This window comes from Neoarius graeffei, chromosome 10 (genome assembly GCF_027579695.1).
Source record: "Neoarius graeffei isolate fNeoGra1 chromosome 10, fNeoGra1.pri, whole genome shotgun sequence".
Taxonomy (NCBI): Eukaryota; Metazoa; Chordata; class Actinopteri; order Siluriformes; family Ariidae; genus Neoarius; species Neoarius graeffei.
The window spans coordinates 28124232-28144196 of NC_083578.1; the positions used below are offsets into that span (position 1 = coordinate 28124232).

Consider the following 19965-nt stretch of genomic DNA (forward strand, 5'->3'; position numbering starts at 1 on the left):
AGGCATGGAGAACTTTATTAAACTCAGTTTATTATTATTATTATTATTATTATTATTTTATTATTATTGTGTGTTTTGTGTAAAAAGGAGTGAGAATTTCATTGCATCATCTTACCGCTGTGCATATAACAATAAACTTCTTGAATCTAATAATACCATGGCAAGAAACACACTAATGTTGCTTATGGTGTCAGGTGGCATGATTCAAGATTTCTCAAGAGATCACAAGATCTGATCATCTGGTTGCACTTTCAGTGTTACACAGTAGCTCAGTCTTTCTGGGATTTCATTTCAGGTGATGAGCTGCCATCCATGATAAGCCTGCCAGACATGCTGAGATACAAGCTAAAACATGCATGTCTGAGGGAGGAAAAGAGAAGATATGTTGAGTGTCATCGGTGTACCAGTGGTATGAGCAACCATTTAAGGAAGTTACTTCAGTGAGAAAGCAAGTACAGAGCAATGGTTGAAAACTAGTTTGAGTCATTCCTGTGTGAGACTTTATCCCATATCTGTGTTGAGGTTCTCATTAAAAGGTTCAGTCACTTTCTCTTCTTTTTAATTTTGGTTCTTCATAATTTTTCCAGAGGCAGCATGATAACTCGGTGGGTAGCATTGCTGCCTCACAGAGCCAGGGTTCTGGGTTTGATCCTGAACTGGGGTTACTGAATTGGCTGAGTTTTATATGTTCTCACCCTATCTGTGTGTGTTTCCTATGGATTCACCAGTTTTCTTCACTTCAAAAAACATGAATATACAGTAGTTGGATTGGTTGTTCTAACATGTCCATAGCTGTGAATGATTGTGGGAATGTGAATGGTCCCCTGTAATGGACTGGTGTTCCATCTGGGGTGAATGCTCTTGCCTTACACTCACTGTTATCAGGATAGTCTGAACCCACCATGATGAATGGATGAATGATAATTTTTTCAGGCTAGTATGGATCATAACCAAAGAATTGACCAGTGCAAAATTTTAAGAACATACAACATAGAGTATGACCTAATACCAAACTGTTTTGGTAAGTGGAAGATTTTATATTGAGAAGAGATAATCATGTATAATGCATTATGGGTTGTTATCTATGGGTATTCTCAAAAGCAGAAATAACAAAACATGAGGTACTATTAAAAATCTGGGTAAAAATGTGTTTACAAGAAAAAAAAATTCTGCAAATGGTCTCATAATGAGTTTAAATCACTTCATATTTCTTGTAAGTACAAATTATCTAAAATTAATAATACAATACAGTGAGACATTATATGTTTTATCCATTGATTCATCATCAGTAAGAGATTTAGCATGGTCAGGGGTCATGGTAAATTCAGAGCTTTTCCTCAGAACCCAGGGCTGAGTCAGAAATATACCCTGGATGTGATGCCATTCCATCACAGGACACCATTTTATTTCATCACATTTACACAGTTATTCACTCATTCACATCTAAGGTAATTAAAGTAGCCATCTGCCAGTTTGGTTTTGAAGGTTGGGAGGAAACTGGACAGCCTGGGGGAAACCCATGCAGGCATGGAGGCCATCCACATTGGATCTGCCTTAATATCAACAGATCTTCTATTAAGGTATGTAAACCATTATCATGGCACACATTCAGCTTGTTCAGTGTGTTGAGTGCAGGATCTTTAGCCATTCTTCCTCTATTGTTAATAATAGCTTTATTTGTTATAAGTCTATATTAGTTAGCTCTCTGACAGAGAAGATTGCAGCTTTAGAGGTGCGCAACCAGACTCTAGAGAGGGGTTGTGAGAATGAGAGCAGTGTAGTTTCTGTAGGGGAAAATCTGGATCCCCTAGGTGAAGTTAGCAATCCCCCAACTCTGGCATTAGAGCCCTCACAGCAGGCTGAATGGGTGATTACTCAGCAGCATAATTGTAGAGCCAAAGCTACCACTGAGGCTCACCCACAGGAGCACCACTCCTTTTTGCTTCATGTGTCTAACAGGTTTGCTCTCCCCAGTGAAGCACCTGCTGAGAAACCTGAGAGAGCTCTGGTTATAGGAGACATTATCTTACGGCACGTGAAATTAGCTAGGCCTTTAGAGACACCAGCAGCTTTAGTGAGGTGTATACCAGGATCCAGGGCACCGGACATAGCAGGTAATCTTAGGGTCTTAGGCAAGCAAAGATTCATGTAGGAGCTAATGATATACGACTTTGTCAGTCAGATGTTACTAAGAGTAAATTTGTAAGGGTGTTTAAATTAGCAAAGGTGATGTCCAGTGCTGTAATATGCTCTGGCACCATCCCAATGTAGCATGGTGATGTAGCTTACAGCAGGTTATGGTCATTGAACTGCTGGTTGTCCAGGTGGTGCTCTGAAAACAATGTGAGCTTTATAGATAATTGGAATAATTTTGAGGGTAAGGCTGGCCTGTTAGGATGGGACAGTATCCATCCCACTCGGGAAGGTGCTGCTCTCGTTTCTGGCAGCATAGCCGATAGTCTCAGAACAGGCCTACTTAATTTGTGACCATCAGAGTCAAGGCGAAGAAACAGACAAACAGTTCTGCTAGCTACACAGAGTCATCACTCAGGTTCCATAATATCGAGACTGTGTGTGTTCCTTGATTTATACAAAAAGGTAAATATACTCAGAGAGTTTGTTCTAGTATGCTAATTCATATAAAATTGGATCATACTGACTGTATAGCCACTGTCAGCACCTTTGATCTAAAGGTAGGACTATTTAAATATCAGATCTCTTATGTCTAAAATGTTAATTGTTCATGAACTTATTACTGATCAGGAGTTTAATGTACTGTGCTTAACAGAAACATGGATTAAACCAAATTAGTATGTAGCATTAAATGAAGCTAGTCTTCCTGGATACAATTATATACATTAGCCTCATCCAACTGGCAGAGGAGGAGGCATTGTGGTTATTTATAATGATTATCTAGGTGTAACATAAAACCTGGGCATAAATTCAATACATATGAAGTTCTTCATACTAACATATCACAAGTAACCACAAAAAATAAGTCTACCCAGTCAATTCCGTTACTTATTATTTGCAGGCTCCCAGGGCCATATTCTGAATTTCTTTCTGAATTTGCAGATTTTATCTCAGACCTGGTTATTTCCTGAGACAAAGCCTGAGTTGTTGGAGACCTTAATATTCACTTTGCTAACTCAGAAGACCCTCTGAAAACAGCAGTTGTGTCCATTCTAGATTCAGTACAGGTTAATCAGAACGTCATAGGACCTACTCATAATGGTGGTCACACTCTTGATCTAATACTAACATTCAGGTTAAATATAGAAAATATAGGCACACTTCCACAGTCTGAAACTACCTCAGATCATTATCTCATTCAAAATATGTCTGAGCAGTAGTATATGCACGTTTCCATGCTACTGTACAAACGTACATTCAGGTCAACTACTTCAAAGTTTTATAAATAGCCTTCCAGAGTTATCAACTTTGATTGGATCACCGTCAGACTCCAGAGAACGTGATCAGGCAACTAAATGCTTAGTCAACATTCTGCTGTATTTTAGATAATGTAGCTCCACTTAAAAGAAAAATTATTAGAGAGTAAAAACTAGCATACTGGTATAACGATTACACATGCACCTTGAAACAGACTGTTTTGAAAATTAGAACATAAATGGCATCAAACAAAATTGGTACTATTGCAATTAGCATGGAAGGAGAGCCTCCTGAAATATAGAAAAGCTCTTAGTGCTGCTGGATCAACATATCTTTCCACCCTAATAGAGGACAACAAAAATAATTATAGATTCTTATTTAATAATGTCACAAAATTAACAAGTAAAAAGAGCACCATTGACACATGCAAACCTGCAATATGTAGTAGTAATGATTTCCTGAATTTTTTCAATGACAAAATTGAAAATATCTGAAAAAAAATTCAAACTACTAACTTAAGGCCAGACAATTTAAGTAACCCTGTATTTAACAATATAACTATCAGATAAGCAGTTAGAATGTTTTATTCCCCTGAGAGAAATTGGATTAACTTCATTAATTTCCACATCAAATCTTCAACTTGTGTACTTGATCCCTTACCTACACAACTCTTCAAACAGATAATACCAGAAGCAATTGAACCTCTTCTAAAAAATAATAAATTCTTCCCTTAGAATAGGCTATGTACCCAAATCCTTTACACTAGTAATTATCAAACCCCTGATTAAAAAAACTAACCTTGACCCCTGTTAGCTGTCCAATTATAGGCCTATATCAAACCTCCCCTTTATTTCCCGGATCCTAGAAAAAGCTGTGAGACAGCAGTTATGCTCATATCTACATAGGATTAACATCCATGAAATGTATCAGTCAGGATTTAGACCTCATCATAGCACAGAGACAGCACTGCTTAAAGTAGTAAATGAGCTGCTGTTGGCATCTGATCAGGGCTGTGTGTCCCTGCTTGTATTGCTTGACCTTAATGCAGACTTTGACACCACTGATCATTCCATTCTCCTGGATAGACTAGAAAATGTTGTGGGAGTTAAGGGAACAGCACTCTCCTGGCTTCGGTCTCATTTAACTGATTGCTATCAGTTTGTTGATGTAAATGGTGATTTTTCTATGCATACTAAGGTAAAGTTTGGTGTTCCACAAGGTTCTGCCTTAGGCCCACTGTTTTTGTCTTTATATATGTTATCTCTGAGTAACATTATTCGTAAGCATGGTATTAGCTTCCAGTGTTATGCTGATGACACACATTTGTATGTTTCTGCAAAGCCAGATGAGAGACACCAACTTAATAAAATTGAGGAATGTGTAAAGGACATTAGACATTGGATGCTTATTAACTTCCTTCTACTTAACTCTGACAAGAGAGAAGTATTTGTGCAAGGACCACATGCAGATAGAAGTAGGTTTTCTGATTACATAGTAACTCTGGATGGCCTTTCTGTTTCTTCACATGCAGCAGTACAGTACCTTGGGGTGATAATTTGAAACTCATATCAATAACATTACCAGGATAACTTTCTTTCATCTCAGAAATATTGCTAAGATAAGAAATATAATGTCACTACATGATGCAGAAAAAATAGTTCATGCCTTTGTTGCCTCTAGGTTGGATTATTGTAATGCATTACTGTTTGGATGTTCCAATAAGTGCATAAAACAAGCTCCACTTAGTTCAAAATGCAGCAGCAAGCATCCTTACTAGAACTATAAGATATGACCACATCACTCCTATCTTATCCACATTGCATTGGCTCCCAATCAAGTTTCGCATTGATTATAAAATATTATTATTGACCTATAAAGCACTGAATGGTCTTGTGCCAAAGTACTTGAGCAAACTTCTGGTCCTTTATGACCCACCTCGCCTACTTAGATCAAAAGGTGCAGGCTATCTGTTGGTACCTCATATAGTAAAGACTACATCAGAGGGCAGAGCCTTTTCTTACAAAGCCCCACATTTATAGAATAGCCTTCCAAGTAGTGTTTGGGACTCAGACACAGTCTGTGTTTAAGTCTAGGCTGAAAACATATTTATTTTTACTCAAGCCTTTTGTTAATAGCTTTTTATTAGGTAAAGGAGTAGATCTGGAGGGTCCTCAGGCATAGAGTAAACTGGGATGTATGGATGCTGTCCCCCCTTACATGTTCACTTGAGTTTGTTGACAGTGGAGTGGTTGGCTGCTTTTTGTACCAGGGCTCCCTCATGTCTGTCACCTTCTGGCTCTCCCTTTTATTTATGTTGTTATAGTTAGTCTTGCCAGAGTCCCCGCTTGCACTCTTTATATAACCATTAGGTCACACCGGGCAAACCTTATAACCTGTGTTTTCTCTCTCTCTCTTCCCCCCTCTCTCTGTTTCTCCCTCTGTCTGTCAAGTTACATGTCAATCCTGAGGCACCAGTAATGCTGACCTCTTCTGCTCTTCGGACCTGCCTGATTCATCCTGATGCCCTACGTCTGGCTGGAGTCTCATCACATTGCTCCTGTGGAGGATATCCCCATATGGACAGTCGAAAGATGTGCTTGAAAGATGGCTTTGGACACTTTCAGTTTTGCTATGATGGCTGAGGACTACAATTGCCATGATAACTTTAGGACTAGAGATGCCATAAACAGTCTTGCACTCAAGTCTCCATCAACGAACAGTTGATAACTTCAACAAAATAGATGTCATGCAAAAACTGGCATGAATTTCCTGGCTACACAGTTGTACTTTGTGACTATATAGGACACAGTTATCGAAGCAAGTTATTTATAATCAAACTACACTATATTGCCAAAAGTATTTGCTCACCTATCCAAATTATTGGAATCAGGTGTTCCAATCACTTCCATGGCCACAGGTGTATAAAATCAAGCACCTAGGCATGCAGACTGTTTTTACAGTTTGGAGCTGGCCCCTTCCTCTTCTAACATGACTGTGCACCAGTGCACAAAGCAAGGTCCATAAAGACATGGATGACAGAGTCTGGTGTGGATGAACTTGACTAGCCTGCACAGAGTCCTGACCTCAACCCAATAGAACACCTTTGGGATGAATTAGAGCGGAGACTGAGAGCCAGGCCTTCTTGTCCAACATCAGTGTGTGACCTCACAAATGCGCTTCTGGAAGAATGGTCAAAAATTCCCATAAACACACTCCTAAACCTTGTGGACAGCCTTCCCAGAAGAGTTGAAGCTGTTCTAGCTGCAAAGGGTGGACCGACGTCATATTGAACCCTATGGATTAGGAATGGGATGTCACTTAAGCTCATATGTGAGTCAAGGCAGGTGAGCAAATACTTTTGGCAATATAGTGTATCTGTTATCACCCAGATGAGGTTGGGTTCCCTTTTGAGTCTGGTTTCTCTCAAGGTTTCTTCCTCATGTTGTCTGAGGGAGTTTTTCCTTGTCATTATCTCCACAGGCTTGCTCATTAGGGATAAATACATTTATTAGGGATAAATTTAGCTTATATGTTTTAATTCTTTAATTTTATTTAAAGTCTTTAATTTTCTGTAAAGCTGCTTTGTGACAATGTCTGTTGTTAAAAGCGCTACACAAATAAACTTGACTTGATTGACATGGGGAGGTTTACTATTTACTATCAGTAACTAGTCATGATGTGGACTGCTTAGAGTCAAAACTATTAGAGAATATAGTTAAAACATGTTTTAATATTGTAGTCAGTTCTGCTAAATATCAGAGGGAAGAACAGATTGTATGGACGTGGGTTTGGGCCTGGATTTTAGTTTAAGCTTTGTTGCAGCATATAAAGAGTTTGGGACTGGCATCAAACTCTGCATTGGCATCTAAATTCAGCATTTGTCACAAGTTTTAGTGACATGGCAGTGTCCTCTGAAACACAATTTAATGTCTGTTTAACCTGGAGACCCATTCATTGTGATGAGTGTGAATAACTTTGAAAACAGTCTCATGCCACTTTATATTGTATTTTGTGAAGAGAAAAAAAGGGACTTCAATAGGTATACCTTTTATTCACTTCAGTCTCTGCAATGAGTGCCAACGCATTGACTGTTTTGACTCTCAGTCCATTATACAGCCTATAATTTTTGTTGCCCACACTGTGTGCGTGTGGGCACACACACACACACACACACACACACACACACACACACACACACCTACATGCATGTTCTACATTGTGTTATTTAATTGATGCATCAGGTTGAAAGAATAATTATACATTGTAGCAAAATATGAAAGATGAAAGAGCTTAGATACTTAGTGTTTTGGAAAAAATAAGTGTCCTTATGGCATCCTTGTGATACTGATGTAGAGTGTGGGCGAATGCACTAAAGTAAATGTCATCTCAGGCTTTAAATTTAAAAGGTTTGCATGCCGTAGATAGACAGAAGGAAGATTGTATGAATGGATGAAATCACAGACTAATTGGGCTCGTAACAAAAGGAGAGGAAGAATGTAATGAAGCAAATATAATTGTTAGAGATAAACCTATGACAGGAGAAAAGGGAAGTCTCCTAATCCTTATTCATAACCAGAAATGGTTATACCAAGTTACATCCTGTGCCAAATTGATCACATTCAAATTGATGTAATGGGAAAACTTCTCATCTCATTATCTGTAGCCGCTTTATCCTGTTCTACAGGGTCGCAGGCAAGCTGGAGCCTATCCCAGCTGACTACGGGCGAAAGGCGGGGTACACCCTGGACAAGTCACCAGGTCATCACAGGGCTGACACATAGACACAGACAACCATTCACACTCACACTCACACCTACGGTCAATTTAGAGTCACCAGTTAACCTAACCTGCATGTCTTTGGACTGTGGGGGAAACCGGAGCACCCGGAGGAAACCCATGTGGACACGGGGAGAACATGCAAACTCCGCGCAGAAAGGCCCTCGCCGGCCACGGGGCTCGAACCCGGACGATGGGAAAACTTGTAATGGGAAAACTATTTTTTTTTCTATGTCAGTCTGCCAGGCCTTGGTATCATCAGATCTCAGTTTGATATTTGATGGATTTTACATATTCACATTTTATCTCAGGCTGAATTGCCATTCCATCATCTCATCTCATTATCTCTAGCCGCTTCATCCTTCATCCTTCTACAGGGTCACAGGCAAGCTGGAGCCTATCCCAGCTGACTATGGGCGAAAGGCGGGGTACACCCTGGACAAGTCGCCAGGTCATCACAGGGCTGACACATAGACACAGACAACCATTCACACTCACATTCACACCTACGGTCAATTTAGAGTCACCAGTTAACCTAACCTGCATGTCTTTGGACTGTGGGGGAAACCGGAGCACCCGGAGGAAACCCACGCGGACACGGGGAGAACATGCAAACTCCGCACAGAAAGGCCCTCGCCGGCCATGGGGCTCGAACCCAGGACCTTCTTGCTGTGAGGCGACAGCGCTACCCACTGCACCACCGTGCCGCCCCCATTCCATCATAGTATAAATAATTATGTAAGGAGAGTTAAGTCACCTTTTTTTCCCCCTTCAGTAATGTCATGGAGATTTCCAAACACAAAGTTTGTTGTATACTTAAATCAGAAGAACAGTTTCTTCAGATTGACTTGATCTGAACAATAAATATTGTTGTGTGGTGAATACTGACAAATGTTTTAATAACGTTACCACACTTGTTGGAGAGGGCACATCCTGTTCACTTACAGAGAGATTGCTGTGTTACAGCCTGCACAGCAGAGAAGGACAGCATCATTTTCTCATTTACTTTGAAGTCTAATTTCTAGTCATGCATAAAATTAACAATATTATCAGAAAAAGCCAGACGGATTAGCTGAGGAGGGGGTTAAGCTTCAGAGCTGCTGATTGTGAGTAGTGGAGAAGTGGAAAGCTGGAAGCCATGCAGAAAATGAAGAAAGGTATGATTATTGGGGATGGAGGGAATGAAGTGATTCAGTATTCATACTTCGAGGGACCTAGTGGAGTTTGCACGACTATTTAAATTTAATTTTTTTAAGGATTCAGCTGCTTGTCTAGTTGTCTTTTCTATAATTAAAGTGAAAACTGATTCAAAGCATTATATAGGCTGTTTTGACCAGCAAAGACTGCATCAAACCACACTTAAGCCATACACAGACTACAAATTTTAGTTTACAGTCAATGACCAAAAAAAAAAAAAAAAATCAGTGAAATAAATATGCCAAATAACATTTCAGTGTATCATACTACACTGTCTATCATCAGATCCCTCCTTATTCCCCAATGAGCCTCAATCTAGTAGTACTTGGATGGAAGATGTGATGAATACAGCAGTGTCTGGGAGGTTTTTCCACTATGTTCAACTCTGGCCTCAATAGTGCCAGAAAATGAGTTTGTATCAACCTTTGTTTACTTGCCAGTGCCACTCTGAACTAGCTGATTGGGACTGGATAATGAAGTGCAAACTTTTGTACCAAGATGGCAGCGCGTACACACACAGCAGCTCCTCTCTGTCCCGACAGAATGGTGTTTTCGTGTTTTTTGTGTTTTAAAACAGTGTGTATCTGTTCGTCTTTGTCGCGTCCATCAGTCTTAAGGCGCACATACTCCCGTGAGTTTCTGCTTGACATCTGCAGAACTATATTCATGGATATAAATCCAGCGGATGCAGAAGTGCTATGTGACTATGGTTTGCTCCGGAGGCCTGCTCAACCACCGACCCCCACTCCTGCATCCAGCCCACAGTGGAGGCGCCACAGGCGGAACATGCGGAAGTAGAAGAGGGGCAAGTGCGGTGGTATCTGGGCTAGGCTAGAGGCTAGCCCTCACTGGCTGGCTATCCCTACCACCACTCTGGCCAACGTATGCTTGCTGGACAACAAGCTGGATTATGTCCGCCTGCTCTGCTCATCTTTTAAGTCTGTGAGTGAGTGTTGTATCCTCGTGTTTGTGGAAACATGGCTTAACGACAGTGTCCCGGACTGTGCCATTCAGCTAGCCCGGCTAACATGCTACCGGTCAGACAGCGCGCTAGGCGAGGGGGAGAAGACTCGCGGCGGAGGACTCTGTGTTTACATCAGTGATGCCTGGTGCCGCGATGCTGTTGTGGTCTGCAAACACTGCTCACCACTGGTGGAGTTTATAATTATTAAGTACTGCCCATTCTACCTGCCGAGGGAATATACAGCCATATTGCTGGTAGCATTATACATCCCTCCTGGCTCCAATAACAACAGGAGTGAAGCACTGAATGAACTCTATCAGCACATCAATGAGCAGCAGACAGCCCACCCAGATGCTTTCCTCATCCTGGCTGGGGATTTCAATCATGCAAACCCCAAGAGCGTGTTTCCAAAACTCTATGGACATATCAACTTTCCCACACGTGGAAACAATACTCTGGACAATGTTTACACCATGCATAAAGACGCCTACAAAGCTCTACTCCTCCCCCACCTTGGGGCCTCAGATCACTCCACTGTTATGCTAATGCCAACATACAGGCCGCTGGTTAAAGTCACCAAACCAGCTACAAAGCAGATACGTGTGTGGCCAGAGGGGTCCTCAGAGGCCCTCCAGGACTGTTTTTCCACCACTGACCGGAGCATGTTCAGACAGGCGGCCACCTACAACAACATCACAGATCTACAGGAGTACACAGAGAACGTCACTGCCTACATGAGGAAATGCATGGCCGACGTTACGGTCACCAGAACCATCTCCATTCAGGCCAATCAGAAGCCATGGCTGACAGGGGAAGTCCACAGGCTCCTGTGGGCTCAGAACGCCGCCTTCAGAGCTGGGGACAAGGTGGGCCTGAGGACAGCTAGGGCCAACCTGTCACAAGGCATCAGGGTGGCCAAGAGTCAGTATTCCAGGTACATTGCTGACCATTTCAATGACAGCAGAGACACCAGGAACCTGTGGCGGGGGATTCAGACCATCACAGACTACAAGCCCTCGCCACAACCTGTGACAACTCCACGTCTCTGCTGAATCAGTTGAACGACTTCTTCGCTTGCTTTGAGGCAGACAACAGCACCACAACACAGAAGACCCCACCACCTCCCGGTGACCAGGTATTGACGCTGTCCCCAGACAGCATGAGGAGAGCTCTCAGGACAACAAATGCACAAAAAGCCCCAGGTCCTGATAACATTCCTGGTCGTGTCCTGAGAGACTGTGCCGAGGAGCCCACAGATGTCTTTACAGACATCTTCAACATCTCGTTGAGCCAGGCTGTTGTCCCCATGTGCCTCAAAGCCACCATCATCATCCCGGTCCCGAAGAAGCCGTCTCCCTCCTGCTTCAATGACTACCGCCCTGTCACACTCACTCCCATCCTCATGAAGTGCTTCGAGCGGCTAGTCATGCGGCATATCAAGTCTGCCCCCCCCCCCCCCCGGACCCTTTCCAGTTTGCATATCGGTCCAACCGTTCGACCGATGATGCCATCTCCACTGCCCTCCACTCAGCCCTCACCCACCTGGAGACAAAAAACTCATATGTCAGAAAGCTGTTCATAGATTTTAGCTCAGCATTCAACACAATCATTCCTCAGCAGCTCATTCATAAACTGGACCAGCTGGGACTCAACACCTCCCTGTGCAACTGGCTGCTGGACTTCCTGACGGGGAAACCACAGGCTGTACGGGTCAGCAGCAACTCCTCCAGCACCATCACATTGAACACGGGGGCCCCCCAAGGATGTGTGCTAAGCCCCCTCCTCTTCACTCTGCTGACCCACGACTGCACACCAACATCCAGCTCCAATCTCTTCATTAAGTTTGCGGATGACACGACTGTGGTGGGTCTCATCAACAATGGCGATGAGAGAATCTACAGGAGTGAGGTGAGCTGCTTGGCCATGTGGTGCAAGGACAACAATCTCCGCCTGAACGTGGAGAAGACAAAGGAGATTGTTGTGGACTTCAGGAGACCGCACAACCAGCATGCTCCACTATCTATCAACGGTGCTGCAGTGGAGAGGGTGAGCAGCACCAAGTTTCTGGGTGTGCACATCTCCTGAAGACCTGTCCTGGAGCAACAACACCGCATCACTGGCCAAAAAAGCCCAACAGCATCTGTACTTCCTCCGCAAACTGAGGATAGCAAGAGTCCCGGCCCCCATCATGCACACATTCTACAGAGGCACCATTGAGAACATCCTGACCAGCTGCATCACTGTGTGGTACGGCGCCTGCACCGTGTCCTGCTGCAAGACTCTGCAGCGCATCGTGAGAGCAGCTGAGAGGATCATTGGTGTCTCTCTCCCTTCTCTAATGGATATTTATAACTACTGCCTCACCCGCAAAGCCATCAGGATTGCAGGTGACTCCACCCACCCATCTCTCAGCCTCTTCAGTCTGCTGCTGTTGGGGAGGAGACTGCGGAGTCTCCGGGCCAAAACTAGCAGGCTCAAGAACAGTTTCTTTCACCAGGTGGTCAGGAGGCTCAACTCCCTCCCTGTTCTGCCCCTCCTCCCCCCTCTGCCCCCTGCCACGGATTCTGCTCGCACCCCCCCGCCCCCCCCCTTCAGCAACTGACATCACCCTCACCGTCCCCCCCAACACACACACACACACACACACACACACACACACACACACACACACACACACTCTCTCTCTTTCTCTCTCTCTCAACGTTCATTAACACTCTGAACTCAGGGGCTGCACATTTCACTTTACCTTGCTCATTTGCACTATTCCGCACTACCTCACCTTAACAGCCATTAGTTTTATTGTTTATACTGCTTATTTCATGTTTACGTGCTATACCCCAAGTGCCCTTGACTGTTTATTTGCACCAATTTACGTGTGTGTGTGTGTTTAGTCTATGTCTAGTTCTTATCTAGAGTGTTTATACTGTTTATACCGTTTGAGTGTTTAGTCTATGTCTAGTTCTTATCTAGTGGTAATACTGTTTATATTGTCTGAGTGTTTAGTCTATGTCTAGTTCTTATCTAGAGTGTTTATAATGTTTATATTGTTTGCTTTTTTTCAATTATTCTATTTTTATTTATTGCATTGCCTGTTTGCACCGTGGGTCAGAGAGGACTGAAATTTCATCTGTGCTGTATGTCGAGCATGTATAGCATATTTGACAATAAAGTTGACTTGACTTGATTATACGGTACACTCTTTCGGATAGTGTTGGTCATGATGGAATTCACTATGCTGCAGTTTGGGGATTTTGTTTCAGTTTCATTTAGCTTTATAATAACTCTTTGAGCAGACAGAATTGGTCAGAATTTCTTTGCATGTATCCTAGAGTAGGACTGAAAAAACAGTGGCACCTCTAACTACACTTCAAAGTGATAAGAATGTGATAAGCACAAGAAAAAGACTTTTCCCAGCTTAGACTTACACGATGTGGAGTTAACTGTAAAATTGGCTTCTTCAAGTCAGAAATACTTTTAGACAAAGTACATTTAGCCTGGTTTCTGTACCATTGCTGGACAAGTCCATAGCTCCCCACAGCAGTGACTAATGAATATGTGTTTGAGTTTGTTGAATATGTTTCATATGGCAGTTATTGCTTCTTTTTGTGTAATTTAACAAATTTACTGTTAATAATCCTCTGTGACATAGACTGAACAGTTACTCCTTTTACTTACACACACACACACACACACACACACACACACACACACACACACACACACACACACACACACAGAGTAATGTTTTGCTGAAACACAATTCAGCTTTAATTCATTACCACTTTCCTTCTTTTGGTTTGTGCAGTACAATGAGGAACTGCGTTACGTGGAACCATGTCTGAATGGAACTCTGGTACAAGCTGACATCACCAACAAAGATGTAAGTATTTATGTTTGTGTGTGTGTGTGTGTGTGTGTGTGTGTGTGTGTGTGTGTGTGTGTGTATGTGTTTCTTTGTTCATATGTAAGTACCTATCTATATAATTAGTTTATTTTATGCGTGTGTACGCAGGGTTGGAAATTAACTATTTTGTCCATCTGCCACTGTGGCTGGTGGATTCCAAAATCTACCAGCCACTCAATTTTTTTTTCATCAGCCCCCCTTTTTTTTTAACCAGCAATGGGTAACTATCTGAAAAATAATAAGACACAATCTACAATATTCACGCATGATTATTGAGGCAAATAATTTTTTCATAGGGTAAATATTTAAACTCTTAAGGAAAATACTGGCATTCTCTCTCTCATACACACACATGGCATACACACACTCACACACAAACCATTAACTGATGGAAGTTATATTTGACGAGTTGAGCAGATTAAAAAAAAAAACAGTCCTCCCCCAGCCTCATCCCCAATCCCAGTTTAATGTCATGCTGGCTCCAAGAATCAGATTCTGAAGTTTCAGTGGCATTTTCTGGAGCATTCCTCTTCCCCTCCATGAATTCTGGGCTTCTAGGCCGGATGCTAGCCTAATGCCAGAGCTGAACGGCAGGGGTGGGGTCAAAATCCTCAATAGGAGTGGAAAGCTAGATGATCAGCAGGTCACACAGGCTTCTTTATACAAGATGGGACCTCCAATCACTCTTTACTAACTTCATTTGATTGAAGCCCATCTCACAGTCTGCTGTAAAGGCTGGTAGTGTGAGAAGGAGCTTAACCCTGAGGATGTCAGGACACTGGTGTTGCAAAAACCTGTTGATCTCCACCCAGGTCTTCATGTGGAGACTCTCTCCCAACTCATTCAGTCTGGTTTTGAGAATGGTCCACTGGTCTGGGATGCATTCAACAGTGACCCCCAATGATGTCAGGATTCTCTGGAAGGGTCTGGTTAGTTCCTCTACTTCTGAAATCCTGCTGGAAAAAGGACATTGGCATCTCCATAAAGCTTGTCAGCAGATGGAAGCATGAAGTGCTCTAAAATCTCCTGGTTGACAGCTGCATTGACTTTGGACTTGATAAAACACAGTGGACCAACACCAGTAGATGGCATGGCACTCCGAATCACAGACTGCAGACACTTCATGCTGGACTTAAAACACCTTGGATTCTGTGCCTCTCCACTCTTCATTCAGACTCTAGGACCTTGATTTCCAAATGAAATGCAAAATGTACTTTCATCTGAAAAGAAGACTTTGGATCACTAACAGGGATGTGATTTTTCCGCGAATTCGCGGAATTCCGCTTTTTTCACCTCAAAACTTGAAGAAATTTTTTTTTCCGATTTTTCCCTCATCCACATTCGTATCCTATTCGTTCCGACTTTGTTTGAAAGATGGCAGCCTTGGATTTGCATCTTTACACCTCGATCACGGAGGCTGCCATCTTTCAACTCTTTGTTTGAAGCGAGCTTACGTACAGCTATCTAACAAGCGCGTTCATTGGTTGTTGCAGAGCGATGAGCCAATCACGTACCTCGTTTCATCTCAATGACGTAATTGCGTAAATGACGTAATTACGTCAATGAGATGAAACGAGGTACGTGATTGGCTCATCGCTCTGTAACAACCAATGAACGCGCTTGTTAGATAGCTGTACGTAAGCTCGCTTCAAACAAAGAGTTGAAAGATGGCAGTCTCCGTGATCGAGCGTAAAGATGCAAATAGAGTTAAAGAAATCGACAGAATAGTGAAAAAAAAGTTCCGCTGGGAATGGTTGGAGAAAAACCGCGGCTCGCCTCGGGGCGAATTACGTCACAAAGCGCGGGGCTAGCGGGCCCTGCTCGCGCTGGTTCTTTGGGGGGGGTGTGTGAGTGAGAGAGTGAGTGAGAGTGTGTGAGTGTGTGTGAGCGAGCGAGTGTGTGTGAGCGAGCGAGTGTGTGTGAGCGAGCGAGTGTGTGAGCGAGCGAGTGTGTGAGCGAGCGAGTGTGTGTGAGCGAGAGTGTGTGAGAGTGATCGAGAGCGTGTGTGTCAGAGTTGCATGTTGACCATTAAATTGGCTTGAATTTGTTAATCATGACAAGTTTTTTCTTGTGTGTTTGCTTGCCATTTTAGTACAATTTTTAAGTCAGAAAACCCCAGAACCCAGGAGCTTCGGGGGGCTTCCCCCCTTGTCCCCCCACCAGGCCGCTGCCCTGGACCAGCTGGGGGCCTGTGGCCCCCAGCCCCCCGGCTAAAATTTTCAGATAATTTCACCAGCCCCAAATCACATCCCTGCACTAAACAACAGTCCAGTTTTTTCTCTGCTTAGCCCAGGTAAGACACCTCTGACATTGTCTCTGGCTCAAGAGTGGCTTGATATTAAGAATGCAACAGTTGTAGCCCCTTTCCTGAAGACATCTGTGTGTGGTGGCTCTTGATACACTAACACCAGCCTCAAACCACTCGTTGTGAAGCTCTCCCAAGTTCTTGAATTGACTTTTCTTGACAATCCTCTGAAGAATGTGGTCATCCCTGTTGCTTGTGCACCTTTTCCAGCAAGCCTTTTCAGCCATGACCTTCTGTGGCTTACCCTCCTTGTGGGGGGTGATTGTCCTCTGGACAAGAGGGTCAAAGTCAGCAGTCTTCCCCATGATTGTGGTTGTGTGTACTGAACTAGCCTGAGAGATGCATGATATTTATACTGTTTTACTCAAACTTGAAAAGAAATATAATATTTTGTGACTTTTTTTTCCTGTTGAAATAATAGAAATTAAATGAAATTAAGCAGAAAAATGCTTGAAACATTTTAGTTTATGTGTAATGAGTAAATTTTCACTTTCTTAAATAACTGATGGGAAATATTGACCTTTTTCACAATGTTCTAATTGTTTGAGGTGCGTGTGTGTGTACACACATTAACTGTATTACCATTATACTTCACTATCACTTTGCCTGGCCTGGATATCACTGGCTATCCTCTTAAGCCCATTCTTTTCCCACCGGACGTTGCAAATACGTCCCCTCATTTCCCTGTTTCTTCTCTGCAGTTCTCCTCATCTCCTGGGTCATGCATGCTCATTCATTTGCGCGCGCACACACACACACACACACACACACACACACACACACACACACACACACACACACACAAGCCAATACCTGACACTTTATTTTCTTTCATGTATCCTTTTATTTTATGTGGTCATGAACTCCTCCTGTGTTGTGTCACTAGCCCTCGAAGTTGATTGTCTGTTGAGTCCATTGATTGTTGCTTGTTGCTTGTTGAGTTACTCTGTTTGTTTTTTGAATCCATTTAGTTAAATGGACTTATGGACACTGAATCCGAACTGAACTGCAATCTTTTTGTTTGAATTTTCTTTGTCTCAAATATACTTTATCTTTTGTGAAACAGTGACAAGTATTGTGTTTTTTTAATCCTTATAATTGGTAGGGGTACAGGCTACTGACCTGGCAGTTTAACCATTGCTTGGCACCCAATAAACTCTTAAATTTCTTAATATCAGCAGCCGTCTTTTACAGTATCTCTTGCACTCCAGACAAGTGGCCCACCAATCCTTTCTGCATGGTTCCAACTCAGCTTGCAAGTAGCAAGTTCTCTTTGAGGCCTGCTGCAAGCTGCAAGAACCATGAAAGACAATTGGTGGAAGGCAAAAGCTGAGGAAATACAACCATCTGCTGAGAGGCATGAATCCAGAAGCTGTTACGAGGCACAAAAATTGGCATATGGACCAAAAGAGAAAAGCATGTCTCAACTGCTTGCCAAAGACACATCAACTGTACTTATGGAAAAAGAGTAACATATTTTTAGATGGAAGGAACACTACAGTGAGCATCTTAACAGACCTGGTGATATAACCCAAGAAGCTCTCTTGACAATCCACTAACTATCCAGGAAATTGAATGAGTGATTCATTTCCTAAAGAAAAACAAAGCTACAGGATCTGATGGCATATCATTGCATTTGGGCTGCATAGCCTGTTTGTCAAGCTTTGGTTGTTAGAAGATTTACCCCAGGATTTTAAAGATGCCACAGATGTGTCCATCTCCAAGAACAAGGGGGATAAGTGAGATTATAACAGCCATAGCAGAATATCCCTGTTCTCAACAGACGGTAAATGCTTGTAAAGTCAAGTTTATTCATATATCACTTTAACTACAACCATGCTGACCAAAATGCTTTACATAGTACATAAAAAAAGGCAAAAAAACCAACATACACCACACGTACACAGTCCATTCTGTGGTATAACAGACAAAGAATACTACCAGAAAGTGATGTATCAATTATGAAATCATAATAATAATAAAATATAAAAACCAATACCAGTATGCTAAAAGAAAATTAAATTAGATGAAACCAATAAAATATGATAAAACAATAATAATAAAATGGAATAATCAGAGGCACAAAACCAGCACAAATTTACAGACTGCAGTGATACAGTTAACTTGCTTCAAATATAAGTGAAAACAAATGGGTTTTGAGTGTGGATTTAAAGACTACAATTGAAGAACAACTCCTAAAGTGCAGTGGGAATCTATTCCACAGCAAATGCTTGGCAAAGATCATCCTCTCCCATCTTACAACAAACGTCTGTGATAATATCCTACTAGAAAGTCAGTACCAATTCAAAGCAGGGCACAGCAGACATGATTTTGTCACTCGGGTGGCTCCAAGAAAAATGCATTGAACAAAACAAAGGCCTACATGGACCTTGGAAAGGCATTTGATACAGTAGGGTACAGTGAACTCTGGAAAATAATACCTAAATTAAGCTGTCCAACCCAACATCATTAAACAGTTTCATGAAGATATGGAGGGCAGAGCTAACATCAAGGGTGAACTCTGAACCATTTCTGATCAGCAATGGAGATAAACAAGCAACTCTGTTTGGCCTTTTTTTTATGCAGTCTTGCAATAACCAAAGGATGGTCAGATCAGATAGTGCTGTCTTACATCTGGCTAGGCTTTGAGCAAAGATTAAAGTAAGAAATATCCTTGTTAATGAGTTTCAGTTTGCTGATGATTGCACCCTTATAGCATGCACTGAGGCAGAGTTACAAGAAGTCACATCTTGCTTTGCAACCGCCACCAAAAACTTTGGCTTGATAATAAGTTTGAAAAGATAGGTTCTTTACCAGCTGCATCCAGGGTTCATATATGTAGAGTCATCCATCTCAACTGATGATATGGAACTGAATGCAGTCATCAACTTCTGTTACCATGAAAGCTGTACATCAACCAGTGCTAACCTAGATAAAGAACTGGTATTTCATTACATTACTTTAGCAGATGATCTTATCCAGAGCGATGCACAACAAGCGCACACACACACATCCAGCACCTGGGGAGCAGCTGGTGATTAGGTGCCTTGCTCAAGGGCACTTTAGCCATGGATTTTTCCTGCCAGTCCTGGGAATTGAACTGGTGACCCTTTTGGCTCAAGGCTGCTTCTCTAATCTCTAGACCATGGCTGCCCCCTATATAAGTAAATACATATAAGTAATACATATAAATATTTGGGCGCCACGGTGGTGTAGTGGTTAGCGTTGTTGCCTCACAGCAAGAAGGTCCAGGTTCGAGCCCCGTGGCCGGTGAGGGCCTTTCTGTGTGGAGTTTGCATGTTCTCCCCGTGTCCGTGTGGGTTTCCTCCGGGTGCTCCGGTTTCCCCCACAGTCCAAAGACATGCAGGTTAGGTTAACTGGTGACTCTAAATTGACTGTAGGTGTGAATGTGAGTGTGAATGGTTGTCT

General features: G+C 42.5%; 1 protein-coding gene across 1 annotated transcript in view; it reads left to right on the plus strand.

Annotated features, from left to right (window-relative positions):
- The window catches only part of cacna2d3a (calcium channel, voltage-dependent, alpha 2/delta subunit 3a), a 1043750-nt gene that overhangs the window by 635985 nt on the left and 387800 nt on the right, over window positions 1–19965 (plus strand). The window contains exon 9 of the mRNA XM_060931674.1: window positions 14133–14207. Coding sequence (XP_060787657.1) covers window positions 14133–14207 — 75 coding nt within the window. The remainder of the gene's footprint in view (window positions 1–14132; window positions 14208–19965) is intronic.